This window comes from Armigeres subalbatus, chromosome 2, assembly GCF_024139115.2.
Source record: "Armigeres subalbatus isolate Guangzhou_Male chromosome 2, GZ_Asu_2, whole genome shotgun sequence".
In the NCBI taxonomy this organism is placed as follows: domain Eukaryota; kingdom Metazoa; phylum Arthropoda; class Insecta; order Diptera; family Culicidae; genus Armigeres; species Armigeres subalbatus.
In genome coordinates, this window is record NC_085140.1 from 98,513,953 (window position 1) to 98,537,779 (window position 23,827).

The 23,827-nt window shown below is 39.7% G+C and overlaps 1 protein-coding gene across 3 annotated transcripts in view; it reads left to right on the forward strand.

Annotated features, from left to right (window-relative positions):
• Positions 1-23,827, forward strand: part of LOC134210300 (vesicle-associated membrane protein 2) — an 88,648-nt gene that overhangs the window by 21,771 nt on the left and 43,050 nt on the right. For 2 of the 3 annotated variants that reach the window (XM_062686346.1, XM_062686345.1), the window contains exon 3: positions 6,648-6,722. The exons of the other annotated variant lie outside the window; for it this stretch is intronic. In XM_062686346.1, coding sequence (XP_062542330.1) covers positions 6,697-6,722 — 26 coding nt within the window. In that variant the 5' untranslated portion in view covers positions 6,648-6,696. The remainder of the gene's footprint in view (positions 1-6,647; positions 6,723-23,827) is intronic. 3 annotated transcript variants of the gene reach the window in all.

Consider the following 23,827-nt stretch of genomic DNA (forward strand, 5'->3'; position numbering starts at 1 on the left):
ATATAAGTTATTATGCATTTAATCAACGAAACGCAACAATGGGTGTTCGGCATTTGAGAGAAAGTTAGGCAGATACGATCAATAAAATATGAATATCAAGCGCTTATATGAAAATTTAATTCTTTCGCTAGCTGATGGAAACTAATGATCTATAAAAATATTTTAATTCATGTGCCATAAAGACCACCGAAGTAAAAATGTGCTTGTTCGAAATATGAATCAAAAGGGTAATAGGGAATTGAATACAAAGCGAATGATAATACAGGTATACCTCGATTATATGGACCCTCGATTATATGGACCCTCGATTATATGGACTTCGATTATATGGACTTTTTACCTCGATTATATGGACTTTGTTTTCAGTTCAATTTTTTTCGTGTTTAGGGAGTTTGAAAAGCTGTTGAATATTCCACGTCATATTTACATTGATTCTATATTTATTAAGGTGCACTGGGGCAAATTAGGACCAGTATGGCATGTTTTCGAAGCTATATATTAAAGCGCATACTAAATCATATGGTCCGCTGCTTAGATTGGTTAACCATTTTTTACATTGCACTTTGATTGTAATTGTGTATTTCATTAATCAACAAAAGCCACGGCCAAGTCCTTACAAATATGTGGGGGAAAGATAACACGTATTTTAGGTGATCTCCACAAGAAAACGTGAACCGGCTTGTCAGTCTAACAGTATTTAGCTGTTAGACCTTTACTTCCAACCTTTTTCTGCTTTTGGTGCGTGGAATTGAGTGTAGAAAAACAGATTACGCATTACCATCCAGCAAATCTTTTAGCAGTATGTCCAAGAAACTGAAAGAGTTTTTTTTAATGACTGCTACCAGCGATCGTAATGCTCACTTATACACTCGAGCAGAAAATGCTCACTCACATGCATATTTTCGACGAAAAATTATTTTGCGGGAAAGAAAGAAAGGCCTGGTGAGAGATTACTATTTTCCCCCCACTGTCAATATCGGGAAAATCTACAAAAAGACTTTCAAAAAAAGTTATCGAATATCCCGGTATTTATGTTCGTTCAGCACAAAGCTTGCGCATTATACTGATTTCTAAAGGCAGGCAGAGAAATTGAATATCGGGAACGTAAGTTAGCAGTTCTTAATGTTGTTTAAAGAAGATTATAAATGGTGCCGGCAGCAAGAATTATTTCAATTTAATGATGAATTCACATTGATAGGAAGGATTCAATTGCGTGCGACAATATAATCAAGAATATGCTCAGTAAGATTTTCCAATCATTATAACCGTGACTTCTGGCTACGGTGTCCAGTTCTTCATTCCGTTGTTCAGAAATTGACTGCCAATAATAAAAGCACACATGTACATAGTCCAAAATATAAACCTTGATATCCACTTTGCAGGTGTGGATGCGATTGACACTGGTAAAAAATGTCACTGACAGGCGAATGAGAATCCTTATTTACATGCATTTAATTTAATTGTAAGAATCCCCATCAACCGCAACTTGTTGCAAGCGGATCGGTTTATAAGTGCCAGACAAGAGTGATTGTTTATAGGCGTTTTTTGCATATAAATTATTTAGGCAATAACATCAGAGCCCATAGTCCGATACGGCCAATTTCCAATAGGAGACAATGGAAAAAAAATCTCCGTCGGGTTCAATTTGCTGCGATCAAAACGATAATGTATAAGTGCCAGTGCTTCCAGATAAAGTTTGTTTTTGAAGCGTATAGCTTTCCGTATATTTAGTGTTTACTTCGTTTGCTAAAAGAGGTAGGCACTGTATTTAGAATTTTTAAACAAGTGTAATTTTGTGTCCACATTAAGCTTGATGAAGTCTTCATTACTTCTATTTCTCTGTACCGTGCACCACGAGGCCATCCAAAAGATGCTCCCTGACAAACCAAAATCGAGCGTGATGCCACGCAAAACCGTTTACAACGTCAAACGCCCGGATGAGTATACTTGAGAATTGTGGCTCCGCAAACTGTCACACACGACTGAGCCTACCAAATCAATGAACTGGTTAAAAAAGTTTTCATTACTAACGTAATCTTAGAACGGTGTGCAAACTAGCGACTGAAAAACGGTTACGATCTCATAAAAAATCAAAATTTTCTGAATCATCATAAAATGGGCCCAAACGTGCGGATTACACTTTAAGACAATAAATTGACATTTTCTTTTATTGTATTAAAACTATTTTCATAGTTTAAAAAACATTTTGAGATTTTTTTTACTTCGATTATATGGAATATTCGATTATATGGACTTTTTTGCATCGAAAAAGTCCATATAATCGAGGTATGCCTGTATCTCGCACTTATCAAGATATGTAGCATGCCATGATAGACGCTTTTCCCAAGCTGTTATGATAATGAACTGATTCGGGGGGCTATAATACTCCATGATTAATTTCATTTATATAGGGGAACTGTCCCGATATTTATCTCACTGAACATATATTCATCTCATCGCGAACCAAAGAAATACGGTACCAATTTCGTCGCTTCTTTTTGTCAACATGCGTGCTCACTGCTGAAAAAATCACAAATAAAGATACAAATCAAATACTTTTCCAATGCTTTGTTTTTGATGGGATGAACATCGGAGCCATGAAATGAATTCCAGGAGCAGTTCCCCTAGTTTACATCAAAACAGATAACACTGAGTCAACAATTTGACGCCACAACATACGGTTCGAGGTCACATCTCTCCATCCTCGTTTGCGCCCTACGCTCTCCAATTCGATTCGTACTAGATCCGCTCACATAGCTCACTGAACTGCACGCCTTCTTGTGCCTGCCGGGTTGGAAGCGAACACCATATTTGCAAGGTTGCTGTCCGGCATTCTTGCAACATGCCCTGCCCATCGTACCCTTCCGGCTTTACTACCTTCTTGGTACTGGGTTCGCTGTAGAGCTGGCTAGGCTCGTGATTCATCCTTTGCCGCCACACACCGTTCTCTTGCACACCGCCAAATATTGTCCTAGCACGCGTCTCTTGAATACTCCGAGTCCTTGCAAGTCCTCCTCCCCTAGCAGCACAATCCAAACTGAAATGGTTGCAGCAACTGAAATGTGACTGTGGTCGATTTTGGTTGCATATGGGTCACAGAAACGTTTGTGCAACATATGTGCTGCTTGGGTCAAGCATGGTCCTAGTCTCATGTCCGTAGAGAACTATCGGTCTTATGATCGTTCTGCACATGATACATTTGGTGCGGATGTGAATCTTTTTTGACCGTAGTTTCTTCTGGAATCCGTAGTAGGCTCGACTTCCACAGATAAGGCGCTTTCTATTTTATGACTAGCATTATTGTCAGACACTAGTCGACTCGGCAGACGTTGTCTTGCATAGTAGGCGAAAACGCGCGTTGTGAACTGCCCATGCAGAATTTCCATACAAATCTTAATTTTAGTTTTCCACGATTTACTCAACCTAAATCGTGATTTTTGCAAGAGGAATTATCATATAAACCCGTCGGAAACGATAACGAACATATCTGCTGAAGGAATGAAGAAAATCCGTCCAGCCATTTCCGAGTTATGCGGATACGAACACAGACAATTTCATTTTTATTATATAGATAGCAAGAATCCTATAGGTAGACGAATCCCTCGACCAATTCGAAGGTAGCCCTGTCTATCGTAACACTGCTTTCCAGGCGGGTCCTGTAACGCTCTGTTCCACCCACAAGCACGTACTCTGACAACAGATTCGTCGCAGCTTTCCTAACCTAAATTACCATCAATTGTAACTCGGTCAACTGAATTTAAATTGTGTTATATCTAATGTAGCAAAACTATGAAGTACCTTCTTTAAAGAGAATAAATTCTCACTGGAGGTACCATATATTGTATGTATGATTGAAAAGATGGTTTTATGCCTCTGGAAGAAGGTGCTTGAAAGGAACTCCACTCCCATGGGCTTTTCCCTGCTCCTGAAATAAAGAAATTAAAATTAAAAAAAAAAGTCCAATGATTTGTATGGTGTTTAACTACACAGATATGAAAAGATTTATTAATATTATCGGCACCAGGCTGAGGTATCAACTAACCCGAAATGCATAGGACTTTTCCCTTGGGGTGCCAATGTACGCTGGTGTTGGTTTTTACAAAAACCTTATCATTGGAATTGATTTTACCACAATGATGTTCCTTATAATCGACATAAGTAACTGCATAAACATTTAATATTAACTCTTATGTGTTCGTAACGGTTGGTTTTACAGGCAGCTTATTAGGCATGTCTCTACTCTACTTAATCGATTTTATATTTTGTTAATAACTCAATTGTTTTAAAAGCTATAACCGTGATTATCGATTCTGGTGCAAGATACATTCATCCTTTATCGCACCAAACCATTAAATCATCGACATACTAGCGCAATTCGCTACAATAATAAAAAGAAAACATCGACGAAAAGAAATCTATCAATACAGTTACGCCCCTAAGCGCGAGAACTAAATGTGTCTTTCATATTCGACAAGGCATCATTTTTTTGTTCAGTAAAACATTCTTATTTTGGAATTTCTTATCCCCCGCCGAATGATTTACAGCGATTTAAAGATAGAAATGTCATAAATACAAACAAAACATCGCATATTTCGCAATAGCTGCCTTTGATCATTGGCAGGAAAATATCCCTTGGAAGCATTTTGAACTAACCTGGGTTCCAATTTTTTCTTGCAATGCGTAATACCTATGATAACTTTTCAACGCAATTTATGCAAACTTTGTGTTTGGGCCCTCCTTAGCCGTGCGGTAAGACGCGCGGCTACAAAGCAAGACCATGCTGAGAGTGGCTGGGTTCGATTCCCGGTGCCGGTCTAGACAATTTTCGGATTGGAAATTGCCTCGACTTCCCTGGGCATAAAAGTATCATCGTGTTAGCCTCATGATATACGAATGCAAAATGGTAACTTGGCTTAGAAACCTCGCAGTTAGTAACTGTGGAAGTGCTTAATGAACACTTAGCTGCGAGGCGGCTCTGTCCCAGTGTGGGGATGTAATGCCAATAAGAAGAAGAAGAAGAAGAAGATGTCGATATGTTCAAATATTTAGGCTACTAGACCATCTTTGGACAAAAACAAACATATCAACAACAAGAAACATTTGTTTTGTTGTCGTTTTTCATATCAACGAGCTTTTTTGGATCTAGTACCCATTTCAATTTTCCTTCCATTCCTCGATCTCTCCCTATCTCGATGTGGAGAGGCGACTGTCTTAACCACTGAGAAAAGTTATGTTGTTGCCCAATTGAGTGTTTCATTGCAAGTTTGAGATGTGTAGAGGTGACTGTAGAAGTCATTCTCAATTAATTATTGTTTATAGGCCTGAAACGCTTTAAAGATACTAAAACTTTACTTCTCACGCCGCATCTTTAAAAATTCAGTGTTATTGGTTCATCAAAAATCATGAAATGGAAATCATGGGCTGAAAAAAGTCTTCGCTGAATTGGTCAGATGATTCGGAATTATGTTTTCAACTCTGCAAGTTTTACGAAGCCCAGCATAATAAGGAATAATTTTGAACTCATCGAATCATTTGCAATGCGGGTGGCTTGGCACAAGCAGAGGCGTTCCCACTTCCCAGGCCTGCCCCCCACTTTTTTTCAAGTATGTATGCAACTACATCTAATATGGAAGCATAAAGGTTCCCTCAAACACACGCGATGCGATTCTATCGCTTGGCGACTGCAGTTCTGTTGCCTTTGGTATGGAAGCGTAGAAGAAACACTGCCTGCAGCGACCCAACGATAGAATTGCCGTCGCGGTAATGAAATCGCTTTGGTCTGGGAGAGCTTTTTAATACAATAAACGTAAACTTTATCTCGTCGTAAGATAAGTTATTGGATGATACAAACTCGTATTATGAAACATGACGATGACGACATTATACTAAAAAGTTATCAGTTCAATCAAAGTTAATTGCCTATTTCCGGGGATTAAACCACCCGACTTGGACGTTAATTTACAATGTTATGAAAACTCATATGTGAATATGTGTGTACGTTATGTGGAAGATATTGATTTGGAAAATGTATTGGAGGTGACCACTTTCCCTTCGATGGGACTCGAAAACATGACCCTACAGTACGCTAGACTGGTGCTTAGCTTAGTTGGCTAAAGCACCAGTCTAGCGTACTGTAGGGTCATGGGTTCGAGTCCCATCGAAGGGAAAGTGGTTACCTCCAATACATTTTCCAAATCTATATCTTCCACATAACGTACATATTCACATATGAGTTTTCATAAAAAGTTATGTTCAAGAACAAAAAAAAAAGATCCGTATACTAGGGTAATTCGCCAAATGTTGAACGGCTAATTTCTTCGCCTATTGTTGAACGCACGTGCATTTCATATGGGAGTTCAACAATAGGCGACAAAATTAGCCGTTCAACATTTGGCGGTTTCCCCTAATCGTGCTCAAAACTCAATTGTCGCCTTCCGCTTTATAATATCTATTAAACAAATTTTAAAACACTGTTATCCATTTTCATCAACAAGTTTCATTACAATTGTTCACAAACAGGGCATTTTGTTAACAACACAACGAATATTATAACTTGTATACAACACTAACATACAAACATTTTTTATTTCCTCTCTTCCTCTATCTATATTCCTACAATTTTTGGTAATACATTGTAAACACATTAGATTAGACACAACTTTTTGGTTTCGTAAAACTATTTAGAACTAACGAAAGATGAGCGCTGAACCACCAGCAGCAGAGTAAGTTTCCAATTTACACAACAATCAACTAACATAGACACAAACAGATAGGATACCTTGCTTGATATCTGATTTACATTTGTTAAACACATTCGTTTTTGTTGGTTACCTGTTACAACTATTATTATTAACCTTGCATGCATGCCGTTGAGTTAAATGATTATTTGAATTATTTTCCAAATATGCCAAACAATTTGCTTTAAGCATTATTATACCGTTAATGCAATGAATAAGTTACCATATAGCCTATTCAGATTACGAGTTAAACGACACAATAATGATATCAAAGTTCACTTAAAATATTTTCATTTCATATCTAATTACCAATTACCACGTCAAATGCCTCGTAAATGCTCGTAATCTGAATTGGCTAGTGGGCATTCCAGATCATAGACAGTACAAGAAACAAGAATTCAGTTTTTTATAGTTTATTGTCTACTCAACATCATGATTAACGCATACTGCAGCAGGACTATAAAAAAATAATATTAAATGGTGTGTTATTTTTATTAAGATCTGTACTTTCAAAGGAACTGGGTTAGTTATTATAATGATTAAAATGTTATAATGAGAAAAATTTAGAAAAATCCATATTCGACCAGGAATCAGCTCTACTTTACAACTGGAACACATACATATAAACAAATATGTACATTGTACAGGAATCGAATCAGTCAATGCACGTCAGACTGTATTTTCGAAGACATCTTCATCATTTTATACAAATAGTTACAGCAATGTGCAGTGGAATCGACTGTCCTTATTTCCAGTAGAAAAAAATGCATATCAGATGGTAAATTGGTTTTCTTTTCCACGTTCTACCATATCCACCTCCCGAGCTCTCCCCTCCTCAAGTAATCAATTTCAACCCATATCCAACGTTTCCAGCAACGCACGGCAAATCCGCTGGTTGGCATTTGATTCGTTTACCCAGTTTAGTGGCACATGCAGTAGCGCACAACTTCTGTATCGCAAACTATCGCGCGACTGTAGATTTTGAAATTTATCGGTTCGGCATGGGCTACAAGACTCGAAGGAGACTCTTCTCGTCACATTAAAAGCACGCCAGCAGCAGTGCACTATACCGTGTTTTGTATGAAACACCGGACAGCGAGAAAGCTCGTGGAAGAGCATGCGCAGATTATATCGCCGATCGATTTCTACTTGTTATCACATCGTTACAAACTAAACTTGTGTTGTTGTTACTTCTCGTATATATTTAGCCTACAGTGGCTGCTCTCTACCTTGGGGCTATGCATTCCGCATACTTATTGCCAATTGAATTTGTCTATTGGTATGGATAGCATTCCGTACTTCCCACTGATTTCCCAGTTTGCATTGAAATACCTGCTAAGCGAATTCAGAGGATGTAGGAGTGAACGTATCTTGCAGGTTGACTTCTGACTCATTCATAAAACGAGAAGATGTTGATTGATGGAAAGGAAGACTGGATGATGAAATACCGAAGGTTTATTTTTTCTGTTTTTGAGCGACAAGCATACCTAGTAGATATTCATTTGTTATCACATACCAAGGAATCATAATATTTTCAATGTAGTTGTTGATTTCATTGTTCGGAAAGCTTTTTCATTCACCAGCTTGCAGCGGTCCATACATTTTATTTTTAGCTTAACCAAAATTTGCTGGAATGGGGAGGGGTGGTGCTCCATTCCATCCAGATGCTGAACATCGATGTCTGTCTCCGTGATAACGTTTGCGGTGCTGATATAAATCTTTTATCTGTTGAGGTTATCCGTTAGGATATTAAGGCCTCATTGTAGGTGGTGTGAAGGCGTGATGAAGGCGTCGTAAGTGAACAGAAACAGTGTCATCTAATCAGGACGTCTGCGTCGGTAGTCGTTCGGCTGAGTAAAATCTGTTGTAATATCTTTGCTGACAGACTTTAATTTGATGATAGATGGTTCAACGACCATGTGTGTCGGGAACCAAACTTTTCCTCGAATGAAACGATTTTGTTCAATATACGAAACCTGGGAGTTTCACAATTCGGACACATTCACTATTTGGACCCACCATATTGCTTGGGATTTCCAGCAAACAAGAAAGCTTCCAATATCTTGGTAGCCAAATGGCGTCAGACAACGATACCAAAATCGGCGCATGGAAAGCAAAGACTTCCTTTGCGAGTTTAAGAAATATTTGGAACAACAAGCAGATAAGCAAATTTGTTAATTCCAACGTACACACTTAGTTTTCATTTCTGCAGCTCGGCAAAAATCCGCACAGCCGTGCTTCAGAAAAGTAAAAAACTGATATTTAAGCAAAAATGACGTTTGTTAGCTGATTTTCGGCAAAATATGTGCTGATTTTCAGCAATTTTGACAGAAATCTCGGCAAAAACATGTTTGCTGGGGCACGGCTGTGCGATTCTCGGTAAAAGTTCAACATTTTGCTGATATCCCGGTAAAAAAAATAAGTGTGTATAATCTGTGCTGCTATACGCTAGTGAAACATGATGATCAGTGGAGAACACTTAGTAGCTGCATGTGTTCATCAACAGATTCCTGCGGTACATAATGCATGGTGGCCTCACAACTGGATCACAAACAAAGTGGTCCATCATCGTTGTCACCAGAGGCCAATTGCAGCTAAAATTCGGGAACGGAAATAGGGCTGAGCCGGAAACACCTTATACATGGGCGGGGACGAAATCTGTAAATAAGCTTTAAACTGGAACTCAGCTGGACTTCGCAGCAGAGCCGGAACTAGAGGCTCATGATGACGTTGTCTCCATGAAAAAATAAAAGAAGTCGACCGAAATCTATCCTGGCAACAATTATAGCCGATCAGGATGAGATCTTCAAAGACGGCCTTTTGTGCTGCCATAAGTAAGTAAGACAAACGAAACTGAAGGCTCGCAAGTTGAAAAACAAAAATATGGACGTTGACTACAGGATTTATGTGCATCTTCTTAATAATGGGCTTTGAAATGTTCGTTAAACGAAGAATTGTGCCTATGGTTTATTTTTGTACTGACTAAACTAGTGTACAATTTTTATTATAGAAGTGGCATCAATTTGTACTCCTGAGAACGGAGAGAGATCGTTCGCTTTCGCTGCGGTGAATCACTGAATATTACCGCAAAAATTCCATACCTCACTTACCGACTTTTTCCAGCTCTGTGATTGAGCCCAGACTCCTATTCAACGTCTACAGTCTACACTTCGAAAGCACTGATGAAGCATTCGACGACGATTACGAGATCCATCACTGCGATCGTTATTCTAGTGATGGCGTTCTAATTGCAGTACAAGGCTGACTGAAAGCTAGTGTTATTGAAAATACTCTATCCCATGGGAAAGTTTGGAGCAGACCTGGATCACCATTAGTCTAAACATTCGTCAACTTTATGTATACAATCCTCCGGACAGGATTCGTGACGCTGAATAAATACTTGGATGCTCATGTGACGAGGTTATTGTTCTGGGAGAATTCAATCTAGCCTGGGTCTCTTGGAAACCGCCAAACAATGGATTTCTTTATCCCGATAACGAACATTTATCACTCCATGCACGGTCATTGAATCTGATCGACAGCTACTCACCTTATTTAGCTTACGTAATCGATAGACATGTTCCCAAAAAGAGAAAGAGACGAGTAATCTCCCGATGCGAATCTCGGGAATCCTCCATGGCAAACTGTAAAACTGAAATCCGCCAACCGGACCACTCATAGGAAATACTTGAAGTACCGGACATTTCTCTTAAAATATTATTACGCGAGTTTGAATTATGAACTTATGCAGCACAGTCGAACATGTTACTTTCGATATAAAACGCATACGAAAACATTTTGGAGATTCGTTAATAAACAGCGTAAAGAATCCGGCCTTCCTTCGTCTATGGCGTTGCACGGTGAGAGCGCCTATTCCCCATAGGACCTTTGTTCGCGATGAAATTTTTAGACGTTTATAACGATGGAAAGATCCCCACTGCCGCCACTCAGCTCAACAGGGTTGTAAATATTCGGCAGCACTGGATGAAGGTGATGTTTTTTATATCATTTTTTTTATTTTCTTCCTGCTTTGAAATCAACCTCACATTCCCGGAGAGGCAGAAAAGTAAACAACAGAACTCACATCACCCACTGTGCCGCGAAGATGAAAATTACCACAGCAAAATGTAGGGGAACTGGGGTAATATGCACCCTCGGGGCAAAACGACCCTTTGGCATTTTTGAATACATTTTCGGCAGTTTTTCGAGAGTATTTACTACAGTGCATGTAGTTCGGATCTCGAACTACCAGTTCATTAGTAAACATTCTTGAAAATCACTCTGGAACACCGCTAAAAATGCCAAAAGGTCGTTTTGCCCCGAGGGTGCATATTACCCCAGATTACCCTACACATTCACCCAGCAAATTGAAAAAAATCACCACGCGTTTAGTGGCTGAATGCGTAAGTGAATGGTCGGTGTTGGAAATGATTTTTCGGCGGCACCCAGTCGCACTCACCACGGCGGCGATGAAGGCGACCGCAGATTATACTGAGATCCATGTTTTTCACTGCATTGACTGTGAAATATTTCTACCCTGAGCTCAAGTCATCATTGGACCCTGGCCCTGATAGTGTTCCTTCAGCCTTCCTAAAGAAGCACATCTCGAGTTTACTATCCCCTCTGCTGATTCTGTTTAGGCTCTCAATCTCATGCGACCGTTTTCGAAGTTTCGAAACTGTTCGAATTTGTAGTCATGAAGCCCCTGCAATCTCACTGCAAACCATACTTGAGTGTGCCATCTCGGGGCGGCCGGTTACTTCCAAGGGCACAAGCCGATGTTAGGGAAGATCCATTAATTACGTAACGCCAAAATTGGTCATTTTCAACCCCTCCTCACTCCTATGTCACACTTTTTGTATGACACATCTGAAAATTTTTATGATTTGTCCCATTTCGCTCAACAATCCCCCCCCCTCCTTTGAAAGTATGTCTGGTCCAGCTCATAACTTTATTGGACACCAGCTGATGGTTTCCATAGGCGTTTTCATCCGACGGTTTTAGAGTCTCATCAGAAATACCACAGGGAAGTCAGCTAGGGCAGTAGATGCATTAGTATTAGAATTCATATGGCGCTTCAAACCTTGTTTTCAACATGTTTTGTTCAAGACGGTACTTTATGTGTCAGTGGTCCATGTTTTTCATCACAGTAGCCCAATTATCATCTTTAAGAAAAAACCTAGAAAAAAACAAACCAAAACTATAAATTTAAAATCAAATTTCCAAAACGACTAATCTGCTTTTGTAAACAAAGATTCAAACGTTGATTTGACGAATCTGATAGCACTTCCACGCAAACCAACACCACAGAAAACAGACTTTGAAGCTGTACTTGCTATGTTGTGAAAACTTTTTACTGTTCACTTCAAAATAATTTGGAATGTCGCCGTTACCCCGTGCAGAATCAGCGCTGGCGTCATAAAAAAAGTGCCACTGTGCGCTAGTGTCGTTTTGCATCCAAGAGTACACCTGCGCCATCGCGTTGTCAAACAGAGTTTGTGAGTTGCAATGTCGACGTCGAAGGCGCGGATGTTCGGTTTGATTTTTTACACAAGTTTTGCTCGAAATTTTGTTCGAGCCTCCATGTCTGTTCTCTGTGCCAACACCATCAACAGATTCGTCAAATCGACGTTTGAATCTTTGTCGTTTTGAAAATTTTTATTTGAATTAAACATTCAAGCCAAACCGGCCAAACAATTTATGCAAAATCCGGTTGATCACAAATGCTGTATGGAATAACAGCGCCTCTGGTGTTCTAATAAGTTGATTTAAAAGTATAACATTGCTAATATCGCTCCTATCTAGTTTGCTTCGACCTAGCAGCGAAAGTACTGGTACAATAAGTGTCAAATCGGTATGGGTGATGAAACCAAACATGCACTACCACATGATGCATAATACACAGTCAAGTTAAACTTGTTGAAGCATATTTTGGCAAAATACTTAAAAAAGCGTCAGCGTTACAAGCGTTCTAGTACTTATGCTTCTACTTTCTAATACCTATGCTTCTACAGCTAAGACCCTTGATCTCGGATGGTCTTAAGACCAGATTAATTCTATCGAATATTTCCAACTTTTGCAAAATCAGCTACTATCATTCTAAAATTGGTTCATTACCAACCGAGTGGTGGTGAATTCAGCAAAATATTCGACGATTATCTTCTCGCGGAAAAAAGGCTTGATTAACTGACTATGAGCTTCTAGGCTTTATTCAATGGCAGGACGCAGGTGAGATCCAGGAGTTATTCTCTACTCTCAATTAACGTACAAATTACATACACCGTACATAGTGGATAAAGTCTCTAGGACCATTGAATTTATTATCCGGATAGCGAACGACTCCACCGATATTTACTGTCTGAAGTCCTTGTACTGCCCCATGGTCCGGTTTATTTTAGAATACTGTTCCCAAACTATTTCAATGGATCAGACCGAACAAACTAACTTGGAGAGATCCGCCTAGCTACGAAATCCGATGTCAGCTGATAAATTTGGAACCAGTTCGTCATCGTAGAGACTCCCAATCAGGCTTTTCTAATTGCGGTCGTTTTGCAAGGGCGCATTGACTGTTGTTCTATCCTGGAGCAGATGATTCTTCCAATAATGCTGCGAAACTACACGAATTTGAGAATGCCTTTTCATCGATCCAACTACAGTATGCATGGCGCCATTTGTGGTCTTTAAGGGTTGGTTTTCTAGAGTCTCATCGTTGTTCAATTACAACATTCTTAGGCAAACACTGCGCCGAAGTGTATATTTTTTTTTACTGAACAGTAAACCCCTGTTAACGTTTCATTAACTAGGTTTTGAATTGTATTTTTTTTAGATCTAAACGATTATTAGAGCAAAGCAAATCTGTTAATGTCGACTTAAATAAATATATAATGATGTACTATACAACGTATACAACTTGAACGCGACTATGACAGTTGTCCAAGCCACGGCGTCGAATATATCATAAGCGATTTTAAAAGGGTAAATGAATACCTGCAACCAGATACCTCAGGAGGCTGAACTCAGTATGGGGATTGATGGTTGTGTAATTTTTACTTGACCCACAAATCTAAAACTATTCAAACTAGTCCTGATGCCCCGGCCCGCAATTAAGCCTCAGGGGGGCTAAAGCGAATCCTCCCATTCATGCTATGTACATCCTCCTTTAGGCCAGAGAATTTTCGCTCATTTTTAGTTACCTTTAAGACTGTGGCGCAGCTTTGATGATAATGGCTTTACTTTATCGGCCTTTTTCTCCCTGCTTTCAACCTTTTAATGTTTCACTACCTCCCTATAGAGCAGGAATTCCTTTTACCGAGCCTCAGTCGTTCGTATCCTCGATTGAATTGGAATATTTTCTCCTAAATCGGCAATCTACACGACTTTACTTCTCCTCGTTTCAACGCTCAAGCCGATGTTATCAGATTTTTCCAAATCTTGAACAGAAGTACCATTTTTACGGGAAAAGATTGAAAGATTTTTCGATCGAGCATATGGCTTATAGGGATCAATTTACGTTCAGATTTTTCCATGTTCTGAAATATAAAATCCACACCTTGCTTCCGAATCGTATTGCAAACTGCTCCGATGTTCTTATCTTATATTCTCGGCATCTGACTCAGTAAATGTTGGAAATAGTGTTTCGCATTCTCATAAAAACTTGGGCCAAACCAAATGGCACTTATGAATCACAGAGCGACAGATTATAACGTAAACAGTAATACTTAGTGATTACCTGCCATTTAAAATGTATCTGAAAACAATCAAAATCACGCATCAAAATCGTGCTTATACTTTCTGGGACACCCTATACGTTTCGCAAGGACTTCCATTCCACGAGCCACGACTTGATTGAAATGTCTGCTGTAGTTAGTGTAGTTTAGTTAGTGTGGTTGTCCGGGAAGAAAATGATCATATCCCAGTTGGTGTCCGCTATCTGCAAGGCTGGTTATCACCTGCTAGATGACCTTCGTCAAAGTAGCCCGTTCACTTGTTTTAGCTTAGCCACCTATTACATAACGTTTGCGTACGTCAACTATTACCATAGATATAATTATCAAGATGTTGGGGTCAGAGCAAATTAGTACTCACTTTATGGTTCCAATGTACTAAGACTTCGGTACCCAGTAAAACAAAGCAACGCTACAAAATAAATTTGAATTGTTCTAATTTTTCACTGTAGCCATGGTTATCATCTTGGCTGTTTATTAATTGTTTTTCTGTGGTTAGCGTATGTTCATGAAATACAGTAATTCGTTGGTAATTCTCCATTTATCTATAATAGATAATATAATAGATTTTATTTCAGATCACCGCTGAGCATCAAACAACTATAGAACCTCCAAGAAACATATTAATTGCAAAGGTCTTATATTTGATCTCCAATCTCAAAAGCGTAACGTCCATGGTCTGAAAAATGTGGTATCTTCATGGAGTTCAACCTGTCTCATATATTCACCAAGAATAATAATTTCTCATTCTAGAGAACTTGCCCGCAAACCGCAAACGTTGACCACTCTATGGTACCCAACAGCTATAGTAATACTTCAGTCCCACCATCTTTCCACGGAAATGCATCCTCCAATCTGTACACTTATTGTGGGTTCAAGCCATGGAATCTTATGCGAGATTGGTGTTACGGTCGGTGAAAATCTCTAATAAAATCGTAGATATTCTCCCAACCTTTTTTTTCGATTAACTGCTACACGTGGGTTGGCATTCGTGAATGACTGATAATCCACTACACAAGTATGTTGGTGTAAGACTTTTCTACAGCGCGTCACAATGCCACAACACTGCCGGCTGGTCTTACTGGTACGACCTGCTGCGAGCCTGACTCTTTGGGACCCATGTTTTAAGGGGCGAAGCGGATGACAGAATATTAACTGGTCACGGCGACACTATTTAGACACTTAGAAAGATTAATCTGGTTCGTGATTTTGACTATGAAGGTAGGACACGACCCGAGGGGGCATGTTGTGGGGACTTGAAAGCAACGATAGAAGAAATAAATGTGTTGAACATTTATAAAATGTGAACTATAGAATCTATCTCAAGCTATATAATATATATAAGCTATATCTATATAAGCTATTTAAAGTCGATTGTATGTTTTTATTTCTATCGATTGTATTTTCTTTTGTAAAAGGTTTAGAATGTTAGAGGCTGTAATAAGTAAGTAAACGAAATATGCGTTTTAACACTAGGATTGATTCGCTAAAAAAAACTTACGCGGATACATTCGTGCAGAAAATCGTTGTAACTAAATTTTTAAATGGCTATATCTCAGTGGGTTTTCAACCGATTTTCTCAGTTTTCTCACCAACCTCTTAGCCATCTCTTCTAGTTTCTGGACATTGTAAAATATTGTATCTAGGGGTGTTCAATTTTTCACTAGAGCTGTGCGAGTAAAGCAACGCATTTAGAAAAATGCGATTTTGGAGATATACTTATATTTTATTACCAAAAATGATATCTATTCATATAGTGATGATGGAAATGATAAAATAACAAATAAAAGATATCACCTGGAACATAAGAACACATTTTGAGCATCCCTACTATGCATACGATGATAATTCGGTACCTTTAGGAACCACTTTATACTACACGATGTATAAAGCTTCAGAAAATGTTTTCAAGCATGTTGTCTACTGTGAACTAGTTAAAATAATTGTAAACTATTTACGAAACATGTCTGATAATAAATTATGATGTTCTAGGATCTCCGAACTGTACAGGAATTTGAATCAAATGGTCTATCGAATCAACCAAGGCTTCCATGATGCCCCCAGCCGCAGTATCAACCCAATTATGTCCTCCGAGTATTTGTATTTCACTTGCGTCTCAAATCCAAACATATGAGATGTTGTAAGATCTCCAAATTGTCCTGGAGTTTGAATCAAATGGTCTACCGAATCAACCAAGGCTTCCATGATGTCCCATACCGCGGTATCAACCCAATTATGTCCTCCGAGTATTTATCTTTCACTTGCGTCTCAAATCCAGGCATTTGAGATGTTGTAAGATCTCCGAATTGTCCTGCAGTTTGAGTAAAATGGTCTATCGTATCAACCAAGGCATCCATGATGTCCTCAGCCGCGGTGTCAACCCAATTATGTCCTCCGAGTTTTTATCTTTCACTTGCGTCTCAAATTCAGGCATTTGAATTGATGTAAGATCTCCAAATTGTCCTGGAGTTTGAGTAAAATGGTCTATCGAATCAACCAAGGCTTCCATGATGTACTCTGCCGTAATATAAACCCTATTATGTCCTCCGAGTATTTGTCTTTCATTTGCATCTCAAATCCAGGCATGTGAGATGTTGTAAGATCTCCTAATTGCCCTGGAGTTTGAGTAAAATGGTCCATCGAAATAACCAGTGCATCCATGATGTTCTAAGCCGCGGTGTCAACCCAATTATGTCCTCCAAGTATTTATCTTTCACTTGCGTCTCAAATCCAGGCATTTGAGATGTTGTTAGATCTCCAAATTGTCCTGGAGTTTGAGTAAAATGGTCTATCGAATCAACCAAGGCTTCCATGATGTCCTCTGCCGCGGGATCACCCCAATTATGTACTCCGAGTATTTGTCTTTCACATGCGTTGCAGTTTCAGGCAATTGGGTTGTTGTAAGATCTCCAAATTATCCCGGTATGAGTAAAATGGTCTATCGAATCAACCATGGCTTACATGATGTCCCCAGAAGCGGGTTCAACCCAGTTATGTCCTCCGAGTATTTATATTTTACTTGCGTCTCAAATCCAGGCAATTGAGATGTTGTAAGATCTCCAAATTGTCCTGTAGTTTCAGTAAAATGGTCTACCGAATCAACCAAGGCTTCCAGAATGTCCCTAGCCGCGGTATCAACTCTTTTATGTCCTCCGAGTATTTGCATTCCACTTGTGCCTCAAATTCAGGCATATGAGATGTTGTAAGATCTCCAAATTGTCCTGGAGTTTGAGTGAAATGGTCTATCGAATCAACCAAGGCTCAATGATGTCCCCTGCCGCGGTATTGAACCAATTATGTCCCTCCCTTATTTATTTTTCACTTGCGTCTCAAATCCAGGCATTTGAGATGTTCTAAGATCTCCGAACTGTCCTGGATTTTGAGTAAAATGGTCTATCGAATCAACCAAGGCCTCCATGATGTTCTCTGTCGCAGTATAAACCCTATCATGTCCTCCAAATAATTGTCTTCCACCTGCGTCTCAAATCCAGACATAGGGTATGTTGTAAGATCTTCAAATGGTTCTAGAGTATGAGCAAAATGGTCTATTGAATCAACCAAAGCTTTCATGATGTCGTCAGCCGCGATATCAACTCTTTTATGTCCTCCGAGTATTTGCATTTCATTTGCGCCTCAAATCAAGGCAATTGAGATGTTGTAAGATCTCCAAATTATCCTTTTGGAGTTTGAGTGAAATGGTCTATCGAAACAACCAAGGCTTCCATGAAGTCTCTAGCTTGTTTTTCACTTGCGTCTCAAATCCAGGCAAATGATATGTTGTAATATTTCCTAAATGTTCTGGAGTTTGTATCAAATAGTCTAGCAAAACAACCAAGCCTTCCATGCTGTTTCCAGCAGCGGTATCAACCCAATAATGTTCTCCGAGTCTTCAAGTTCCACTTACGTCACAAATCCATTCATATGAGATGTTGAAAGATATCCAAATTTTCCTGGAGTTTATTTATTTCTTATTTCCTCCGAGTATTTGTCTTTCACTTGCGTCACAAATCCAGACATATCATATGTTGGAAGATCTCCAAATTATTCTGGAGTTTAAATCAAATGGTCTACCGAATCAACCAAGGCTTCCATGAAGTCCCTAGCCACGGTATCAACTCAATTACGTCCCCGAGTATTTGACTTTGTCGTGCGTCACAAATCCAAGCATATGAAATGTTGTAAGATCTCCAAATTGTCCTGGAGTTTGAATCAAATGGCCTACCGAATCAACCAAGGCTGCCATGATGTCGTCAGCCACGATATCAACGCAATTTAGTGGACATAATTGTTTTTAAATTACTTTCCAAATGAACCACGACTTGCAAATTAACCCTACCTTGAAATATGTCTTCAGCAGATGTTTTTATCCAATCTCCCGAGCCCATGCACATGTTTGATATATAAAAATGCGATGTTATTAGTCCCCCAAATCACCCTGCATGTGGATCAAGTTGTCTGTCAACCAAATCAACCTCGCCTGGAACTATGTCTCCAGCATCTCAATTGCCTAAAACTGCGACGCAAGTGAAAGACAAATATTCAGAGGACATTATTGAGTTGATGCCGCGGCTGAGGACTTCATGGAAGCTTTGGTTGATTCGGTAGACCATTTGATTCAAACTCAAGGACAATTCGGAGATTTCACAACATTTCAATTGCTTGAAACTGCGACGCAAGTGAAAGACAAATATTCAGAGGACATAATTGGGTTGAGGCCGTGGCTGGGGACTTCATGGAAGCCATGGTTGATCCGTTAGACCATTTGATTCAAACTTCAAGACAATTTGGAGATTTAACAACATCTCATATGCCTAGATTTAAGACGCAAGTAAAAGACAAATACCCGGAGTACATAATTGGGGTGATACCGTGGCAGAGGACATCATGGAAGCCTTGGTTGATTCGATAGATCATTTTGCTCAAACTCCAAGGCAATTTGGAAATCTTACAATATCTCAAATGCCTGGATTTGAGACACAAGTGAAAGATAAATACTCGAAGGACATAATTGGGTTGACACCGTGGCTGAGGACATCATGGATGCCTTGGTTGATTCGAAATTCCATTTTACTCAAATTCCAGGGCAATTTGGAGATCTTACAACATCTCAAATGCCTGGATTTGAGATGGAAGTGAAAGACAAATACTCGGAGGACATAATAGGGTTCATACTACGGCAGAGGACATCATGGAAGCCGTGGTTGATTCGATAGACCATTTTACTCAAACTCCAGGACAATTTGGAGACCTTACAACAACTCAAATGTCTGGATTTGAGATGCAAGTGAAAGATAAATACTCGGAGGACATAATTGGGTTGATACCGCGGCTGGGAACATCATGGAAGCCTTGGTTGATTCGATAGATCATTTTACTCAAACTCCAGGGCAATTTGGAGATCTTACAACATCTCAAATGCCTGGATTTGAGATGGAAGTGAAAGACAAATACTCGGAGGACATAATAGGGTTCATACTACGGCAGAGGACATCATGGAAGCCTTGGTTGATTCGATAGACCATTTTACTCAAACTTCAGGACAATTCGGAGATCTTACAACATCTCGAATGCCTGGATTTGAGACGCAAGTGAAAGATAAATACTCGGAGGACATAATTGGGTTGATACCGCGGTATGGGACATCATGGAAGCCGTGGTTGATTCGATAGACCATTTTACTCAAACTCCAGGACAATTTGGAGACCTTACAACAACTCAAATGCCTGGATTTGAGATGCAAGTGAAAGATAAATACTCGGAGGACATAATTGGGTTGATACCGCGGCTGGGAACATCATGGAAGCCTTGGTTGATTCGATAGATCATTTTACTCAAACTCCAGGGCAATTTGGAGATCTTACAACATCTCAAATGCCTGGATTTGAGATGGAAGTGAAAGACAAATACTCGGAGGACATAATAGGGTTCATACTACGGCAGAGGACATCATGGAAGCCTTGGTTGATTCGATAGACCATTTTACTCAAATTTCAGGACAATTCGGAGATCTTACAACATCTCGAATGCCTGGATTTGAGACGCAAGTGAAAGATAAATACTCAGAGGACATAATTGGGTTGATACCGCGGCTGGGAACATCATGGATGCCTTGGTTGATTTGATGGACCATTTTACTCAAACTCCAGGACAATTTGGAGACCTTACAACAACTCAAATGCCTGGATTTGAGACCCAAGTGGAAGATAAATACTCAGAGGACATAATTGGGTTGATACCGCGGCTGGGAACATCATGGATGCCTTGGTTGATTCGATAGATCATTTTACTCAAACTCCAGGGCAATTTGGAGATCTTACAACATCTCAAATGCCTGGATTTGAGATGGAAGTGAAAGACAAATACTCGGAGGACATAATAGGGCTCATACTACGGCAGAGGACATCATGGAAGCCTTGGTTGATTCGATAGACCATTTTACTCAAACTTCAGGACAATTCGGAGATCTTACAACATCTCGAATGCCTGGATTTGAGACGCAAGTGAAAGATAAATACTCGGAGGACATAATTGGGTTGATACCGCGGTATGGGACATCATGGAAGCCTTGTTTGATTCGGTAGACCATTTGATTCAAATTCCAGGACAATTTGGAGATCTTACAACATCTCATATGTTTGGATTTGAGACGCAAGTGAAAGACAAATACTCTAAGGACATAATTGGGTTGATACTGCGGCTGGGGGCTACATGGAAGCCTTAGTTGTTTCGGTAGACCATTTGATTCAAATTCCAGTACAGTTCGGAGATCCTAGAACATCATAATTTATTATCACACATGTTTCGTATATAGTTTACATTTATTTTAACTAGTTCACAGTAGACAACATGCTTGAAAACATTTTCTGAAGCTTTATACATCGTGTAGTATAAAGTGGTTCCTAAAGGTACCGAATTATCATCGTATGCATAGTAGGGATGCTCAAAATGTGTTCTTATGTTCTAGGTGATGTCTTTTATTTGTTATTTTATCATTTCCATCATCACTATATGAATAGATATCATTTTTGGTAATGAAATATAAGTATATCTCCAAAATCGCATTTTTCTAAATCCGTTGCTTTACTCCCACAGCTCTAGTGAAAAATTGAACACCCCTAGAAACAATATTTTGTAATGTCCAGAAACTAGAAGAGATGGCTAAGAGGTTGGTGAAAAAACTGAGAAAATCAGTTGAAAAACCACTGAGATATAGCCATTTGAAAATTTAGTTACAACGATTTTCTGAACGAATGAATCCTAGTGTTAATAATCCATTTCAATTATAATCATATTTTGATAGGGAAAAGCAGATGACACGATATGGATTGGGCAAGACTTGTTGTACACCGTCCGATGTATAGATCAAATCCGCTGCGACCGCTGCTATTCCTGGGAAGGTTGCGTTGGAGAAACAGGCGTGGTGGTTGGCCGCAGGGGTTTGCCTTGTTCTGGGGACGTGTAAACGGTCAGCTTTGACTGATTTGCACGGGGCTAGGCAGGAAAATTATTTGCAACTATCAGGCCAGAGCGGATTGTACCATTAAAGATAGTTGGATAATCTTCAGAATGTCACGATTGTCCCACTTTGTGATGTAATAAACGAATTAAAAGCATCGAACGTGGCTGGGAAAAAACAGATGCCCTGTGACCCATTCTGGTGGAACGGTAATTTAAAATTTACAACGTAGTATAGCTTGGATCTGGTTGGATTCGAACGACCACCAGGAATCCAAGAACAATATTCACGTTTGTTGTTGTTTGCAGGAAAACTAACTTTCGAAAATGTTGCTATGGCAGCAGTTCTAAGGTTTGTTCTAAAGGGGCATTAATAGATTACGTAATGAAGCGACGCTTTTATATCTGGGTACCGAAGATCGATCATAGCTTACGAAACTGGAACCACGAAAAAATCGCCAGTTTCATATTGATTGTTGCTATTACGTTCGCGTACGTTTTGACAGTTTTCCCATGGTAAAACTGTCAAAACGCACGCAAACGTATCCATTCTGCTCAGCTCTTAACACTTTGGGATTGGATGTTGGTTGGAGACAGCTACCACTGTGCCTGACAATATGACCAGATTTACTCCGTTGTTACGCTACCGTATCTATAGCCTCTACAGTGACTATAATAGCAATGTCGTCAAGTGTCAGAATTGGAACAGAATCATCTGTCAGTTCAATACAAATACGCATTCCAAACGATCAGGAGACCTGTCAAACGTGGAACATGTCGGTACTCTTCTTATAGGACTCTACTTTAGCCCATCGTGACGAGCACACAGAGCGTCGCTAATGCGTGCACGCAAAATTTTGTAGTAACATATAAGGAATAAGGTGAGCTTGATTGGGATCTTGAAGACTGCTGATATACAAGTAAAGGAGCCTTGGGTATGTGAGACAAGGCGATTTGTGCGACAGGGAGGACATTTTCTGGAGAAAAATCCGGCGCGGGTGATCGCGCTGCAGCAAGGGACACTGCAGATCGTTAAATGCTGTAGATGGTTAAGGACAAAGCAAACCCTCATCTTCCGAGAAAAAAAACAGACGCCTGGGAGAAGCGAAGTACGAGGAGATGGAACAGTTGTACCGTATTCAAGGAACACGCAAGTTATATTAGAAGCTTTCGCCGCGTGATGCAAGGGCTTCATGCTGTGAACCGAGATGTTCAGGGATAAAGATTGGGCAAACGTGGCGTGATCGAAAGTAGAGACAGCAGTTCGAAGAACAGCAGAATTACCCTCAAAGTGAGGGTCAAGAAATCACAGGAAATGTCTGCGTCAGTTCAACGGACCATGGAAACCAATCAACCCTCACTTTGAGGAATGTTAAGGATGCCATCTAACAGTCTAAAAAGAATACAGCAGATGGTAAGACTAGTATAGCAGCTTAACTCATCATCTAGACCCGGAAATGCTGATCATTTATCTACACAACACATACTGACAGACCGAATCTAATAGATTCAATCTAGGAATTAGATCAGGGTTAGAAGGAAGCAGGAATGGAAGAAAGAGATCATATGTCCCACTTACATAAGGGATCATGGATGTGTTCATGGAAAGTCAGCGAGTTCGCGCCATTGACGGCCGCTCGACAAAGTACCAGATCTTGACTGTACGTCCAATTCATAAAAAAATGCCATGAATATCTTAAAAACTGTTTTACACGGTCTTTTTGAAGAATTTGACGTAAAGTAAATATCGCACCCGTTTCTCGATTGGACCGCATAAAGCTGTGGAAAATCATGAACGAGAACAGCTTTTCCATGAATCATCAAACTGGTTGCTCGCTTTTCGGTCACCGATCGCCCGTCTCCCCGTCCATCGACCGCACGTGCTGCCTCGATTACACGTAGTCAGTAAAG